General features: G+C 52.6%; 1 protein-coding gene across 3 annotated transcripts; it reads left to right on the top strand.

The window, feature by feature from the left end:
* Positions 1-989: 989 nt before the first annotated feature.
* On the top strand, positions 990-15,905 carry Sema4g (semaphorin 4G). 3 transcript variants are annotated; one of them, XR_008223189.1, is made up of 16 exons: positions 990-1,121; positions 3,948-4,457; positions 4,537-4,685; positions 4,919-4,981; positions 8,616-8,714; positions 8,827-8,920; positions 9,067-9,180; positions 9,380-9,543; positions 9,617-9,786; positions 10,076-10,220; positions 10,346-10,568; positions 10,799-10,914; positions 11,016-11,176; positions 11,326-11,387; positions 13,621-14,679; positions 14,808-15,905. XR_008223189.1 is itself a non-coding variant. In XM_052763065.1 (15 exons), the coding sequence occupies exons 2-15, from the start codon at positions 4,334-4,336 to the stop codon at positions 14,448-14,450; spliced, it is 2,514 nt and encodes an 837-aa protein (XP_052619025.1). In that variant the 5' UTR covers positions 990-1,121; positions 3,948-4,333; the 3' UTR covers positions 14,451-15,905. The 3 variants fall into 3 exon arrangements, 2 of the variants coding, with proteins under 2 accessions (XP_052619025.1, XP_052619026.1); XM_052763065.1 differs by having other exon boundaries at positions 13,621-15,905; XM_052763066.1 differs by lacking the exon at positions 990-1,121 and adding an exon at positions 1,142-1,443 and having other exon boundaries at positions 13,621-15,905.
* The last annotated feature ends 267 nt before the right edge of the window (positions 15,906-16,172 follow it).

The raw sequence follows: 16,172 nt of genomic DNA, 5'->3' as shown, positions 1-16,172 counted from the left end.
CACTGAGCCTACTCAAACATCAAGGCACATGCAAGCCTGTTCTTTAGACTCTTGTTTTGGTCCTTTTGCCCATCACAATGTTGTCATGGATTTTTTTGTGGGGGTGGGTCATGGCCAGAGCTCAGGTTTCCCTAGGACTTAAGGCCGAAGTCATGGTTGATTTTGTTTTTGTTTTTCTGTGGTGCTGGGGATGGAACCAGGGTGTCCTGCATGCTAGCCATGCACTGCACCCTTGAGCCACAACCCCAGCCCTATATTCATTCTAATAACCCTTGGGAAGGAGGAGAGCCTGAATTTGCAGGGCAAACCATCCTAAAGGAATTGGGCAAGGAGATTGAAGCTGGGAAGCATAGGCTATTCAGGTGACTGGAACACGGAAAGTTTGGAGATAAGAATGACTAAGATTCGTTGAGTGAATCCGTGCGCATGGTTGTGGCTTATTTTATGCATAAAGAGCATTTTCTCTGCTGTCCCTTCATCCTCCCAGGCCCCCCATCTCACCCACTCAGACCTCCTCGAGCTGAACAGTCTGGCGAGGGTGGGAACCACACACCTTGAACTAGGAAACAGAATCTACGCAGAAGCCTGATGCATTTAACTGTAGTCCCCATCTGCACACCGGCACCCTAGGCCAAAGGCAGGAAGGCATGGTAAACATGTTTTGCAAGAAGTGAGGTGCAGACTAGAGAGCAGAGTACAGGACTCTGGGATCCGAGGTTTACGCGTCCCTGCAATAGGTAAATGGGAGGGGTCGTAGGACCACAGTAGACAGGCAGGATCAGCTTGTTTTAGGGCGCACGCGGTGGTAAGCACCCACCACCACCACCACCAAGGGGCGGGCAGTACCCAGATCGACTGAGCCTGGAAGAAAGGGGACGCCAGGAGCCGTGGGCCTCGAGCATCTCCCACAAATCGTGTCTATTGTGAGTGGTGGGGGGCGCGAAGGAGGGCGGGCGCCCTTCCCCGCCCCCGCCTCCGGCCCGCCTCCGGCCCCCGCCCCACCCCCGGCTCCGCCTCCACCCCGCCTCTCTCCGGCCGCGGCCCCTTCCTCCCGCAGCTGGTGCTGTGGGGCCGCGGAGCCGCACGTCGCTGTCTCTATGGCCCCGGATCCCAGCGCAAAGGTGAGGGAGGCGGGGGAGTGCGGGCGGTGGCAGGGCCGGGGGCCGCGGCCGGGCAAAGCCTGGTCCACGTCCATTCCACCCTCCAAGCTAGGCCAGGCCTTGCTCACCGCCGAGACCCCCGGTCCCGCATTAAAGGTTCTAGAGGGGCGCGGGCCAGGCCTCGGGTCGCGCAGGGCGCGGACCCGCCTTCGCGGAGTCGGGGTCCGCAGCGGGGCAGGGACCCGCGTGGAGAACAGTGTTCCCCTGGATCTGGGTCATGTCTCCTGGCGTCCGGCGGGATCGAAGGAGAGCTTGTCCTCGAGCTGCAGCAGTAGATACTGAGGTTAGATCTTATCAAAGGAGAGAACCGCGGACTGTCCAGGATGGTGGAGGGAGGGGAAGACGAGGGAGGGAGAGGGGCCCTCAAGGCAGGAGAGACCGCCATCGTACCGGGCAGAGGGAAATACCGCTAACCCCAGACAGGTGGACATCAGGAATGAAGGTCGAGAGCCTACTGAGGCTATTGTTGGGGGAAATCCTCACCTCCCCAGTTTTCTCCACCCTAGGATCAAACAGAAGATGATCAGAGTTCAGCAGGCAGGCCCTGGGAAGGAACCCAAACTTGGAGTGAAGTGTGGGGTGTGAACTGGAGACCTTGAACCCTCTTAGTACTGGGGGAGGGGGTGGCGTGCTCCACCTCCCGCCCATTAACCCGGCCCTCCCAACAGGTTAAGTGGGGCCTGAACGCTCCAGTCCAGCTCCCCAGATTTAGAACGGCAGTCTGTAGGGGGAAAGAGGGCTGCCGAGGTAGCATTCCATCTTCACTTTGCTAAATCTGAGGGCCTCCTCCTCCTCCTCTCCGGGCTATTTACCCATTCTCCCTTTCAGGCACTCACCCCAAGTCAGAAGCCTCACAACACACACACACACACGCACACACACACACAGAGAGAGAGAGAGAGAGAGAGAGAGAGAGAGAGAGAGAGAGAGAGAGAGAGAGAGAGAGAGAGAGGTGGCCTTAGGACCAGGACTTCCAGGAAAGGGGACAGGATTCTGCTCTGCATCTAACCCCAGCAGACACTGGCAGCCACCAAGCCTGCAGCAAAAGCCGGACCCCTTTATGCATTTCATGAGTGTTTGCCTCTGCCTGGATGTAATTGTGTTTGAGGACTCTGAATACATGTGTGCACTGAGCCTGGCCCGCTATCAACAATTTTGTGTGCATGCTCCTGTACAAATGTGTATGGACAAGGAACTCCTGTTGAATAGGAAGCAATGTATGTAGCCCTGCTTGTGCACCTCTGAGGATATGTGAACCACTGAGTGGATGGCATGTCAACACAACCTTGTGTATTTGTACTACTATGTGTGGCCTTGGCCCTTTGTGTGAGCATACTTTTGCTAAGCCTCTGTGTGTGTGTGTGTGTGGGGGTGCATGACTCTTATAAATACATGTGCTCTCCGTGCTACTTGAACATGCGTGCACACCTGTGTGCAAGTGTGTCACATTCTTCGGGACCTACATGACTCAAAATAAATGTGCACCTGTGCCATGCACTCCACACTGAGTGGTTCCTCTGATCTTGGATGTGGTCTTCCTGCCCTGTCCTTGGCACAGACTTCCGCTAGCCCATAGGGCTTTCCCTTCTGTGCTGTGTAAATAGGAGGCCCCAAATGTAAACAGGTGTGCTCTCATAGTGAGGTGGAGCTCAGGCAGCCTGAAACCTCTGTTGCCCCAGCCCCCAAAACAAGAATTCGAGGCCCTTTCTGTGGTTCAGAGGCTCTCTTTTCTGCTTCTTATATTCTTATATTCTCTCATGACAGTGCTAACCTTTAACTCTTGAACAGACCCTCCAAATTCCTGTTATTCCTCTGACCAGCTCCAGATCCCTCCCATCTCTTTAAGGCCAGATAGTTAATATTTGACGAAGAAGGAAAAGGAGAGGCCGGTGACACCCTCTGACCCTGCCTATGGGTGTCTGATGATATTGGGTGGATCAGGCGTCTTCCACACCTCGACCAGCCCAGGAAATCTTTGGAAGTTTCCCAGAGATAAGGAGGAGGCCTACCATCCACCTCCACCTCAGCTACGGGACTAAAGGTGGCCAGGAATTTCAGGATCCCATTGTTCACTGTCTCCACATTGCTTAGGTCTTAACTGGTCATGCACACACTGCAGTCTCTGGCACAGACTTTACCCTTGTACAGCTCAGGGACCGAGATACCCGTGCCTCACTCCCACCCCCTCATGCTTGTGCTGCCTGCCAGCAGGTAGGGACTCGTGTAGATGCCCAGCCAGAGGGTGCAGTATGGACTCGCATGGGCAGGGCAGAGATGTGCACCCCCTCAGAGAAAAATGCCAGAGAGAAGTGTCTAATTAAAGAGAAATTCCAAAGGGAGCTCTCAGGCCAATGGGAAAGAAAAAACAAAAGGAAAACAGGACAAAATTAACAAAGGCCCATTAACTGCCTCTGCCCAGGCCTTCCTGCAGAAGGCACCCCCACAGGCAGGGCTGCTGGAGGAACAGGCCTGCCTGAGAACCAATGCTCTACCAAGATGGTCCCAAGCAGTCTTCTGACTGTGTGAGGGCTGTTACCACGGGCATAGGTTAAAGCTAGTCTAGGGTCTTGTAAAGAGAGTAAGTTCGCCACAGCCTTCTTTACCAAGGCAGAGATGGACAGAATAGCTGTGGGTCTGTCCTGATGTGGGAGTTCTGGGGATGCTAGGCCTCAGTCTTTCGGTGCCTCCTGAAGTCTGGGTAACGCCATCCATCTTCCACACACAGATCAAAGGGCTTTCCATTTTGGAGGGATTTTGATTTTTGTTTTGTTTTGTTTTCTCCTTCAGAAAACAGAGAATTGGAACTCCCCCCAAACCCTTGGTTGGGGGCAAAGTGACCCCTTCAGTAGCCTACAACCCTGCTGGGACCTTCCAATGCCCACTCTCCATGGAATTTGCCTTTGATGCAGAAAGGCACGTGGCCCGTGACCCATCCCTCCCTCTGACTTCTGAGCTGTGATTCCATGGCCACACAACCTTGTGGCTCCATGTCCCCCCCATTCCAGGATCCTCCATGGCCCCATGACTACTTGATCTCCATGGCCTCCTGACCCCTGACCTTCCATGTGATCACGACCTGGACTTTGATCCCAGTGATTGCTCTTCCCCTCCTGTCCTGTGACTCTGGCCCCGGCTGCTTTTGGGGTCTTGTTAGTCTGAACTTCCCCAGGAAGATGTGGGGGAGGCTCTGGCCCCTTCTCTTCACTTTCCTCACAGTAACAGCAGTCCCTGGACCCTCACTGCGGAGACCATCCCGAGAGCTAGATGCCACCCCTCGGATGACCATCTCCTATGAAGGTTAGATCCCCAACCTATGGCTGCCAGAGCAGGGGGCAGGAACTAGCCCCCAGATGGCTCACTGCCTCTCTTGTTCCAGAGCTCTCCCGGATCCGGCACTTCAAGGGCCAAGCCCAGAACTACTCAACGCTCCTGCTGGAGGAGGCTTCGGAAAGGCTGCTGGTGGGGGCTCGAGGCGCCCTGTTCTCTCTCAGTGCCCGTGACATAGGAGATGGGGCTCACAAAGAGGTCAGCCCCTGGCACCTGAACCAACCATAGGGTCTCCAGCTCCCTAGGACCTCAGTTACCTGGAGACCTCTCCAGCCTTCCGGCCTCTCAATAGCACTGTCCTTCCAGCCTAGAGCTCCTTCTGAAATTCGCCCCACTCCGGTTTTTCCAGTACTCTGGAGGCCCACTGTTTGATTCTCTGGGTAGTGGATATTGAGTTCGATATTGCAGTCTGTTCCCTTTATTCTCACTAGATCCACTGGGAGGCCTCCCCAGAGATGCAAAGCAAGTGTCATCAGAAAGGGAAAAACAACCAGGTATGTGGTCCGCCCTGTCCCCAGCTCTCCTTTCTTCCTCCTCAACCAGGGGGTGCCAGAATTGGAAGGGACACAGATGGAGTGGTACAGATGTGCTGCAGCCAGCTACACAGCCACAGTGAACATAAGGAAAGGCAGGCCTTGGGGTAACCCTTCTACCCCAACCATCCGTGGTCTATAACTTGGCCTGTTACAGTATCTTAATCCCCTGCCTCAGGGGAATCTCAAATTATAATCATAACAATAAGTAGCTGATGATGAGTGACAACTAGATCTAGTTCTAAGACAATCCTATGATGCATTATTATCCCCCATTTCACAGATAGGAAAAACGAGACTTTGCTGGAACACTAGTCCAAGTACCTGGTGTTTGTAGAAGGACCTTAGTCAAGCGTTAGTCCTTTCTAGCTAAAAAGCAGGGTGTCCGGGGGCGGGGAATTGTGGCTGGCTATGTAAAAACCATTTGGAGAGTTTCCTATATTTATGTACATATTTTGGAGTTTTTTGATACAGGGTCTCACTATGTAGCCTTAACTGGCTTGGAACTCACTATGTAGATCAGGCTGGCCTCAAACTCGTAGAGATCTGCCTGCCTCTGCCTCCCAAGTGCCAGGATTAAAGGTGTGTGCCACCACACCTGGCTGGAGAGCTTTTGAAGAATACACATTCTTGGACCAGCCACATGGCTCTGCAGGTTAAGGCACTTGCCACCAAGCCTGACTGCTCACACAGTGACAGGAGAGAACCTGCTCTCACAGATGGCCCTCTGATCGTCTTTCTAATGTGTGCCATAGCATAGGCATACACATACATACATACATGAAATAATGAAAAGAATACACATTCCAAGCCAGTTATGATGCATGTGCCTGTAATCCTGGCCCTTGGAAGGATGAGGATACACACACACACACACACACACACACACACACACACACACACACACACTTATAGACAGAAAGTACATGTTCACACTGGGCATCCTGGTGGTGCATGCCTATGATCCCAGCAGTTGGGAGGTAAATGAAAGAGGATTAGGAGTTTAAGGAAAGCCTTGGCCCCAAACAAGTTTGAGGCTAGCCTGGGTGTATGAGATTTTGTCTCAAAACAAAAGCAAAAGTATCTCACGGTCCACCAACCTAGAGATTCTGACTCAATGAGTCTATGGTGTGCCCCTCTAGGACTTTCCATCAGAGACTATCTCACTGCGTTGTGGTTAATAAACAGAGCTAGTGGGGTAGGTAAACCCAGGACACAAAGTGTCATAAATGCCAACGAGGGGTTTGGACTTTATTGTGGCAATGACACCCATACTGTTCGATGCCTTAGAGGCCCTCATACATGAATCATAGGTTCCGGATCATTAGGTCTGAAAAGGACCCAAGATATTACTGCTCTAGAAAGCCAACTGAAGCTGATATCTCTGGTTCCCAGACCACTTTGAGCAGCAAAGTATCAGAGAACATGTCCCAAAGCATTGTCCTGAAGGACATTCATTTTCTTTTTTTTTTCTTTTTTTTTTTTTTTTTTGGTTTTTTTTTGGTTTTTCAAGACAGGGTTTCTCTGTGTAGCTTTGCACCTTTCCTGGAACTCGCTTTGGAGACCAGGCTGGCCTTGAACTCACAGAGATCCCCCTGGCTCTGCCTCCTGAGTGCTGGGATTAAAGGCGTGCGCCACCACCGCCCGGCTGACATTCATTTTCAAAGAAGGAACTGAGTGGGCTAGTAATGGGTAGAGATATTGCTAGCAATCCACAGAGTCTGCTTAAAGGGCAAAGGAATATATTAGAGAAGGGAAACTCACGATACAGAACAGAGGAATTATCGCAGGGTCCTGGAAGGCTGAGGCACAGTCCCGCACTGTTCTTTCGCCTGGTCTGTCTCCAACATCCAAAACCACAAGGAAGCAAAGAGAGGGCCGCATATGTGCATCCCAGGTCTTAAGGGTCTCGAGCGGCCCCAGGGCCATGTACTTCAAGGTCATAGGCAGGTGTAACAGTTACCTGCTACCTCACTAGGGTCGGTGCTTCAAGGTCATAGCTGGAACAGCTATGCACTACAGTCTAGTAAGTGTGAGAAGGACAGCATTCCTACAGAGTGCACAGTGACACCCTTAAGGCTCTGAGAAGTCACCCGGTAAAGACAGATGCGTCTGCTTTCCAAGCTCATTGACTACAGAATTCTTCCCCAACGGCCCGTTTGCTGTCTTAGGGAGCTGCTCTAGGAATGTTTGTCTCACCCCATGTGCCAGATGGATTAAAACAGACTGAGTCTAGGGACAGGAAGAACAGTAGAAAGTTCGGGGCATCCTAGGGGTTAGAAAGACGGCCTGAGCAGGCTGACAAGGAACAGATGTAGACAATGGCCGCAGCGGGTGACAAAGTGGACATTGAAGTCCTCCATGGATTCAAACTCTGGGTAACAGGTGGGAGGATGGCCGGAGAGAACTGGACAGCAACTTAGGGCACCCGAGGGGTGTGGAGAAAGCCAGTGTGCCTGGAGTCATGAAGTGAGCATCCAGGGAACAAGTCCGGGGGCGTGTGAGACTGCGTGGAACAAGCATAGGGAGCTGCCACCATGCCGTGGTCTGTTTTGCACTTGTGGTGCTTTGGGAAGTGGATTGGATGGGAGTGAGAGGGTGTTGACAGACGGAATGTCTCTGGAAGGAAACTTCGGACATGGTGGCATTGGTCCCCCTCGCAGGCCCCCTGGGAGACAGGAATACACGAGAGGCTGTTGACAACAGAACCCCTGTGCTGTTTGGATTTTACTCTGGAGCATCCTCACTCACTGAGTGAACAGTTGTTATAAAGAGTAGCATGGCGGGTTAGGAGGGGGTCAGGTGGCCACTGGAGTGGTCCAAGGAAGAGGTGATGATTATCTGTACTGGATGAAAATAGTGACGTGAGCCAAGTTCAAGAACCATTTGGCACAGTGAATCATGGAGAGGGACTGCATGTGGGGGTGAGAGTGGGCGGCAGCAGCAAAGATGCTTCTGGATCAGAGCAAGGTGGATGCAGGTTGAGGGGGGGAAAGACTGGATAAACAGGTTTAAGAGGGACTATTTGGGTCAGGAAAAATGGGAGCTTGCTCTTGGACAGGGTGAGATTGATATTGCTTGTGAGGCAACAGAGAGAGAGAGAGAGAGAGAGAGAGAGAGAGAGTTAGGATTTGTGGGAGCTCCAGGATTAGGGAGGAACATTGCTTAAAAGTAACTTTTGAGCTAGGCAGTAGTTGCACAGGTCTTTAATCCCAGCACTCGGGAGGCAGAGGCAGGTGAATCTCTTGAGTTCGAGGCCAGCCTGGTCTATAGAGTGAGTTCCAGGACAGCCAGGGCTACATGGAGAAAGTCTGTCTCAAAAAAAAAAAAAGGTAACTTTTGAGCTCATGTCAAGCTGCCGTCATTCTCCTGAAATGCTCTCTACCTTTGAGTGCCAATGGCTCCTGAAGAGTAGGGGGAAGGGACTGCAGGAAAGACAGACACAGAAGCTGTCAGAGTAGAGTCAGGTAATCGGAGGCATCTTGGAAAGTATATCCTCACGGTGGGGGGCAAGAATCAGACCGCAAAGCTAGACTAACAGAGATGGCGTGTATCCAGGCAGAGGACTTCTATCACTGCCTCCCTTTGTCCATAGACCGAGTGTTTCAACCATGTGCGATTCCTTCAGCGCCTCAATGCCACCCACTTTTATGCATGTGGGACCCACGCCTTCCAGCCCCTCTGTGCAGCCATTGTGAGTATCTCTGCCCCTGGCCTTGACGGTTAACCCCAGACTGGCCTGACCTGGGGCTGCAGCCTTTGCCTGTCTTCAGGACCATTGACTGATTGGGACCCTCATTCTCCAGGATGCTGAGGCCTTCATCTTGCCTACTAGCTTCGAGGAGGGAAAGGAGAAATGTCCTTATGACCCAGCCCGTGGCTTCACAGGCCTTATCATCGGTGAGCAGGCACTCCTGCCGCCAGTCCTCAACCACAGGAATGCTATGATCTGAGTGTGGATCTTGTTGCTAGCATTTGCCATTTATGCATGCCACGTTCCCTGTTGTACATGACATGTATCTCATGTCTGGATGTCCTTGTCTCAGATGGAGGCCTCTACACAGCCACACGGTATGAATTCCGGAGCATTCCTGACATCCGCCGGAGCCGCCACCCACACTCCCTGAGGACTGAGGAGGCGCCCATGCACTGGCTCAATGGTTAGGAGGATGAGGCACAGGATGAGGGGAGGGTCGGGTCTATTTTTTATTATTTTCTCCCTGGGGCAGATGACTATCCCATTCCCAGGTCTCCAGGTGAGCCTGTCCATTCTGCACCTGTGTATTATGGAGGGAGGGGGCGTGGCTAAGGGAGAGTTATCAGGCTGTCTCATAAGCCACCCAAATACTCATCCCACAGATGCTGAGTTTGTATTCTCTGCTCTGGTGCGGGAGAGCAAGGCCAGTGCCGTGGGTGACGATGACAAGATTTACTACTTCTTCATGGAGCGTGAGGAAGGCTCCAGCGGCTTCAGTCAGGGTCGCAGCAGCCACCGTGTGGCTAGAGTCGCCCGTGTGTGCAAGGTGCATATGATGAAGTCAGGGTGTGGGGAAAGGCTAGATCTCGGACCCTGAGCCTGTGTCCCTCCCTCCCCAGGGAGATCTGGGAGGAAAAAAGATCCTGCAGAAGAAGTGGACATCCTTCCTGAAGGCTCGTCTCATCTGCCACATTCCACAGTACGAGACACTACGTGGGGTCTGCAGCCTGGATGCAGATTCATCGGCCCCCACACACTTCTATGCAGTCTTCACGCTGACAACACAGTGGTAAGCTCAGGAGTGCTGGGAAAGGAAAGGAACTGAGGAAATCTCAGAGCTGGAGCTGAGGTCAATGATGAGCACATATGATCTGTTAGGGAGAGAGCAGGCTGCAAAATTAAGTCAGGTATGTCAAACCATCCTAGGGCCAGAGGGCATTGTGGTCCACTGATGCACAAGACAGGTCCATAGGCCTGACGTGGAGATGGACCATGGTAACAGTAGCTCCAGGTGGAGCGTGGGTTGGGGGCAGGCTCCATTCATTGTGACTAAGTCCTCCCCCATGTCCCATTCCTAGGAAGACCCTGGAGGCTTCAGCCATCTGCCGCTATGACCTGGCTGAGATGCAGGCTGTCTTCACAGGCCCCTTCATGGAGTACCAAGATGGTGCCCGCCGCTGGGGTCGTTATGAGGGTGGGGTGCCTGAACCCCGACCTGGCTCGGTGAGCACTCAGGACTGGGACCTATGCTGAGTAGACAAAGCCTTGGGAGGGGAGGAAAGTTCAGCATTATAAAGAGGGAGGCAGGTGGTGGAGTCCTGAGGCTCATCCCCCACCCCCCAACTCAGTGCATTACAGATTCATTGCGCAGTCGAGGCTACAACTCATCCCAAGACTTGCCATCCCTGGTCCTGGACTTTGTGAAGTTGCACCCACTGATGGCTCGGCCTGTGGTGCCCACACGTGGGCGTCCCCTGCTGCTGAAGCGCAATGTACGCTACACACATCTCACAGGAACACACGTCGTCACACCTGCTGGACCCACCTATGACCTGCTCTTTCTGGGCACAGGTGCTTCTGACCCAAATCCCTGATCCCTAATGGCCTTGGTTACTGATAAATCCGAACACAGTAGTTCCTGCTACATTGGCCTGGAGTGTCCAGTGTCCTGAGGGACCACTGCTGGTGGCTGATTCCTTGTCTCTAACCTTATGATTCCTGAGCTGTTCCCATTAGGACTCCTGTGGGGTACTGAGAGCAGATCACACTCTGGGTTCTGACTTTTGTTCATTCTACATCAGCTGATGGCTGGATCCACAAGGCCGTAGTCCTGGGCTCTGGGATGCACATTATCGAAGAGACACAAGTGTTCAGGGAGCCCCAGTCTGTGGACAATCTAGTCGTCTCTCCGATGCAGGTAGAACTGACTTCTGGCCTCAATATGCTAACAGAGTAGGGGACTGGGGAGACTGGGCAGAGACTGGGGTGTTGCTGACCGACTGTCCTCTCTGGTTCCAGCACAGCCTCTACGTGGGAGCTGCCAGTGGAGTTATCCAGTTCCCTCTGTCCAGCTGCTCACGCTACCATTCCTGCTATGACTGCATCCTAGCACGGGACCCCTACTGTGGCTGGGACTCCAGCACCCACGCCTGCATGGTGGCCACCACCATAGCCAACAGGTCCCAGGGTAGAGGTTGGAAGTAGGGATGGGGTACATGTGCCCTGAACGGAGGAGGAAAGCCCACCAACCCCTAAGGGATGTGAGCTGTTATTGGTAATCCTGCTACACATTTCTCCTTGTTCATGAATCTTGATTTTCTGTCCTCAGGACAGCATTGATACAGGACATAGAGAGAGGAAATCGAGGCTGTGAGGGCAGCAGGGATACAGGTAAATGGAACTCATGGACTTGTGTGGATGTTTCTGAGTGGCTGTGCTTGTGTGGTTTTGGTGAGGATGACCCAGCACAGGACAAGTATTCCATAGGTTTTTTTTGTTTTGTTTTTTTTTTTTTAATCAAATAAACTATAAATGAGGACACAGGCTCAAGACTTGGAGACAGTCGGGGATGTCACTTATTGGTAGAGAGCTCTTCCTGCCTGACACAAGGGTTTACTCTCTAGCAACACACACACACACACACACACACACACACACACACACACACACACACACACAGAGTAAGACAGACAGAAACAGATGGGGGTGGGGAGTTAGTGAGTTAGTAATGGTTTTATGATCACCTCTAAACTACATGCCTAAATGGTGGGGGGATATAAATACAAATATCTACCTATAATTATTAATAATTGCAACTACAACAAGGTGCAGAAGGGTAATGTGTTTTTCTCCAAAGAAAAATCATGTAGCAGAGCTGATAGCTGAAGGAATAAAAAAGTCACTAATCAGAGCTGAGTACTAATGTGCCAAGCACTGATCTAAATACTTCCATGTGTCTGTTCTCACAGCATTCTCTGTGAGAGGCACCATTATCATCCCCATGAGGGACAACCCTTCTGAAGCATGGGGAATATAAGGAAACTGTCCATGGTTACTCAACTACGAAGCGGCAGGGTCAGAGTTAGCCTGGCTAACTAAGCTGTGCCGTCTCTAAGCTAAGCAGGCGGGTGGGAGCATGAGGGCCATGACACTCAAGCAGCGAGGTCAGCAGGAAGAGAGAACTCAGGAGGGAAAGACTGGAGAGGTGAGCAGGGACCATGGCAACAGTTTTGGTCCTTAAATGAAAAGCAACAGGAAACCTCTGAAGAGATTTACACCAGGGAGTAGTCTGATCACATTCATATTTCTAAACATTTTTTTGCTTTTTATCTATTTGTTGGTTTTTCAAGACAGGGTTTCTTGGTGTAGCCCTGGCTGTCCTGAACTCATTCTGTAGACCAGGCTGGCCTTGAACTCAGAACTCAGAGATCTGCCTGCCTCTGCCTCCTAAGTGCTGGGATTATAGGCATGTGCCATCACCGCCTGGCTTATTTCTAAAAATTAAAAAAATATTTTATGAGTGCATTTTGCCTACATGTATGTAGGTGCACTATGTGCATGCTTGGTGCCCATGGAAGTTAGAAGAGAGTGTTGCATTCCCTGGAACTGGAGTTAGGGGTGCTTGTAAGCCACCATGTGGGTGCTGGGACCAAACTCAGGGCCTCTGCAGCAAGGGCAACAAGTGCTCTTAACCACTGAGCCATTTCTCCAGCCCCTGTATTAAAATTTTCTAAACTAAGCCGGGCGGTGGAGCACACGCCTTTAATCCCAGCACTCGGGAAGCAGAGGTAGGCAGATCTCTGTGAGTCTGAGGCCAGCCTGGTCTAGAGTGAGTTCCAGGATAGCTAGGGCTGTTACACAGAGAAACCTTGTCTTGAAAAATAATTTTTTTAAAACTATGTTTAGTTTGCTCACAAGCATGTGTGTGATGTGGATGTGCACATGCCTTATGGGAGTCAGTTTTCTCCTTCCTACATGTGGCTCCCAGAGATTGAACTCAGGTTGTCAAGCTTGGCAGCAAAGACCTAGACTCACTGACCTATCTCCTCAGTCTAGATTTGTGTTTTCAAGGGATTAGCTATAGTTGCAAGGAATAGAGACTGAATGAGGGCCCTAGAGGGCAGGCAGCTGTGGAAGGAGAGAAGCAAACGGGTCTGAGAGTCTCATGAGGATAGACATGAGCAAGAGAGGCAAGGGAGACTCCTGGCTCCTGAGGTACACTGCTGGGCAGCTGCTGGTAGCAATTCAAAGAAAGGACCTGGTGTGGTTGATGAATGAGGTTTTGGCCTTAGCGAGATTCCCAGCACATGGTAAACATTCAAGTCTGGTGTTGAGGAAAGGAAGCTGTGCTGAAGGTAAAGAGTAGGAGTCCTTGGTAGATGGCGGGAACTGAAACCACAGGAGAGGAGTTAGAGGTAAAAGGAGAAAAGGCCCAAGACGCTGCCTACTTCCTAGGAAGGGCCAGTGGCACCCTGAGAAGCATGCACTCACAGGCTTGCTTAGCTGCACCGATTCTAGACTTTGTGCCTGGTGCCAAGAAGTTAGCTGTCTACAAGCTGTCTTGCCATTTCCAATGCTGTCTAGCATGGGCAGATATTGACCTTTCCTTTCCCATCCTCCCCAGGACCACCACCACCACTCAAGACCCGCTCTGTGCTCCGGGGTGATGATGTCCTCCTGCCCTGTGACCAGCCATCTAACCTGGCCCGAGCTTTGTGGCTACTCAATGGGAGCAAGATCCTGAGTGATGGGCAGGACGGCTACCGAGTAGGAGTGGATGGGCTGCTGGTAACAGACACACAACTGGAGCACAGTGGCAGCTACGGCTGCTATGCTGAGGAGAATGGTCTCCGGATGCTGCTGGCTTCCTACAGCCTCACAGTCCGGCCGGCTACCCCTGCCCCAGCTCCACAAGCCCCTGCCACACATGGGGCCCAGCTGGCACATGACATGAGGGTGTTGTATGTGGTGGCCATTGCTGTACTTGGTGGCCTCTGCCTCATCCTGGCATCTTCCCTCCTCTATGTGGCATGTCTGAGGGGAGGCAGGCGAGGTCGAAGGCGAAAATACTCATTGGGTCGGGCTGGCCGGGCAGGGGGCTCCGCTGTGCAGCTGCAGACAGTCTCAGGCCAGTGTCCTGGAGAGGAGGATGAAGGTGACGAGGGGGAGGGGGCTGGGGGCCTGGAGAGTGGCTGCCTCCAGATCATCCCTGGGGAAGGAGCCCCAGCCCCACCCCCTCCACCCCCACCCCCACCCCCGGCTGAGCTGACCAATGGATTGGTGGCACTGCCCAGCCGCCTTCGGAGGATGAATGGCAATAGTTATGTGCTCCTGAGGCAGAGCAACAATGGAGTGCCAGCAGGACCTTGCTCCTTTGCCGAGGAGCTCAGCCGCATCCTGGAGAAGAGGAAACACACACAGCTTGTAGAGCAGCTAGATGAGAGCTCTGTCTGAGCCTAGCCTCCTAAACAAATGCTCTTCCAAGCCAGCCTGTCTGCCCCAGGCTGGGCCTCTGCCTCCCCAACACAGCCACCCTCCTTCATGCTCCCAGCTCCACTCCCCTCCCCCAACCTTTTGATGTCTCTGTAGGGCTGGCCAGAATCATGGTTAGCCAAAATCCCCTCTTCAGTCTCCAAGGCACACATGTGAGCAGCCCAGGCCTACCGGTGCTCCTCAAAGGTAGGTGCTCCCTCAGGACCAAGTACTCTGCAAACCCAGACCCAGTTTCTATCCCTTAACCTAAGAGCTTGGGAGGAGTGGACTGTCTTCCTACCCCATTACCTGCCCAACCTTCCTCTTCTTCTCAGGTAGGGTTCTGCAGGTCCAGATGGCCTCAATGTCACCACCCTCTGCATAGCTCTGTGTGCTGGGTAGTCCTGAATTCAGACAAGACCTCTCTCTCTCCCAGCCACCTGAGTCCTGCTTACATTCCCATGTGCACACGGAAGAATGGTTACCAGCTGGGCTGCAGTGCCCTGCCTCGTGGGGCACCTTGTTTCATTCCTTCTAGATTCGGGACCACCCTCCCAATTGTCACCTTCCTATCTAGTCCTCTTTCAGTCCCAGCCCCATGTGGTAACCCTTTGGCAGGAGTCTGGGAATAGGCCAGCCTGGGAGGTAAGAAACATCCCTCCCCTCCTCTCCCTTCCTGTGTAGCCCTTGTGAGTCAGCCTCCCCACTGCTCTCATTCACATGCGAGAGTGCCAGAGCTCCAGGCACGTCCTTCTCCTGTGCATGTGTGGTGACACACTCATGTCATCTGCTTCCATTCCCACCCACATGCACACTCGGAAGCTCCCCTTGCTGCCTCAGTCAGACCTGTGTCTACTAGGTTTGGTCCATGGATATTTCAAAGGGAGACGTCCCCTCCCATTTAGCTGTCCTTACGAAACTAGGACAAGTGGCCAACACTGCACTCAATGAGCCAGCCTCCCTCTTAGGGACCAAGCAATTGCTTCTCCTAGACCAGAGCAGGGGAAGTGATCCTACATCTCACCTGGCACATGAAGCCCGTTCTTGGAACTATGCAAAGGGCAGAGGCTGGGAGTTTGGATGCTTGGCTCCCACTCCTGTCCTACCTCACCAGGGCACTTTCAAGGTCCAAGGGCCTCAGATGTCTCCAGGCCCGTATGGGACAATCAACTCTGACTGAGCTCTCCCATTCCCCTTGGGTGAGGATGACTGTTATTTTTGTAGCTGAGAACGTGGAACTCCACGAGTTTTTACTGCCCTTCACCCACACCTCTCCCACCTCCACCCCACAATGAATGTATTTATTGTAAGAATGGCTGTACTTCTTGAGGAATGCCCCCTCTCATCACCCAGGTGGGTGGAACAGGCATTGACGGAATGGGGAGCCTGGGCTCTGCTCCTCCTCATGTTGGTTAATAAAAGCCCTTTCCCCACGGCTCTGAGTGTCTGCTTGGTCTAGACTGGCTTTACCAGGGATCGGTTTCTGGCCCAAGGAGAAGGTGCTGCAGCGATTTCCTCATCTAGGGTTGGCTTTGCTCCTCATACAAATATTTACATAAGGAATGAGATCCTCCCCTCCTGCTCGTACTGAGCTGGTAGGCTCAGAGGCCATGGGCTGAGGCTCACATTAGTCACTGATGATGAGGGTGACAAAATCACAACAGCTCAAGCACTCACAAGACTCCTAGCTTTCTGCTCCCGGCC

Source organism: Peromyscus californicus, unplaced genomic scaffold, assembly GCF_007827085.1.
Source record: "Peromyscus californicus insignis strain IS unplaced genomic scaffold, ASM782708v3 Scaffold_4__1_contigs__length_199733344, whole genome shotgun sequence".
Taxonomy (NCBI): Eukaryota; Metazoa; Chordata; class Mammalia; order Rodentia; family Cricetidae; genus Peromyscus; species Peromyscus californicus.
Note: the sequence above shows the minus strand (reverse complement) of the source record. Positions and strands in the feature narration are given on the sequence as shown.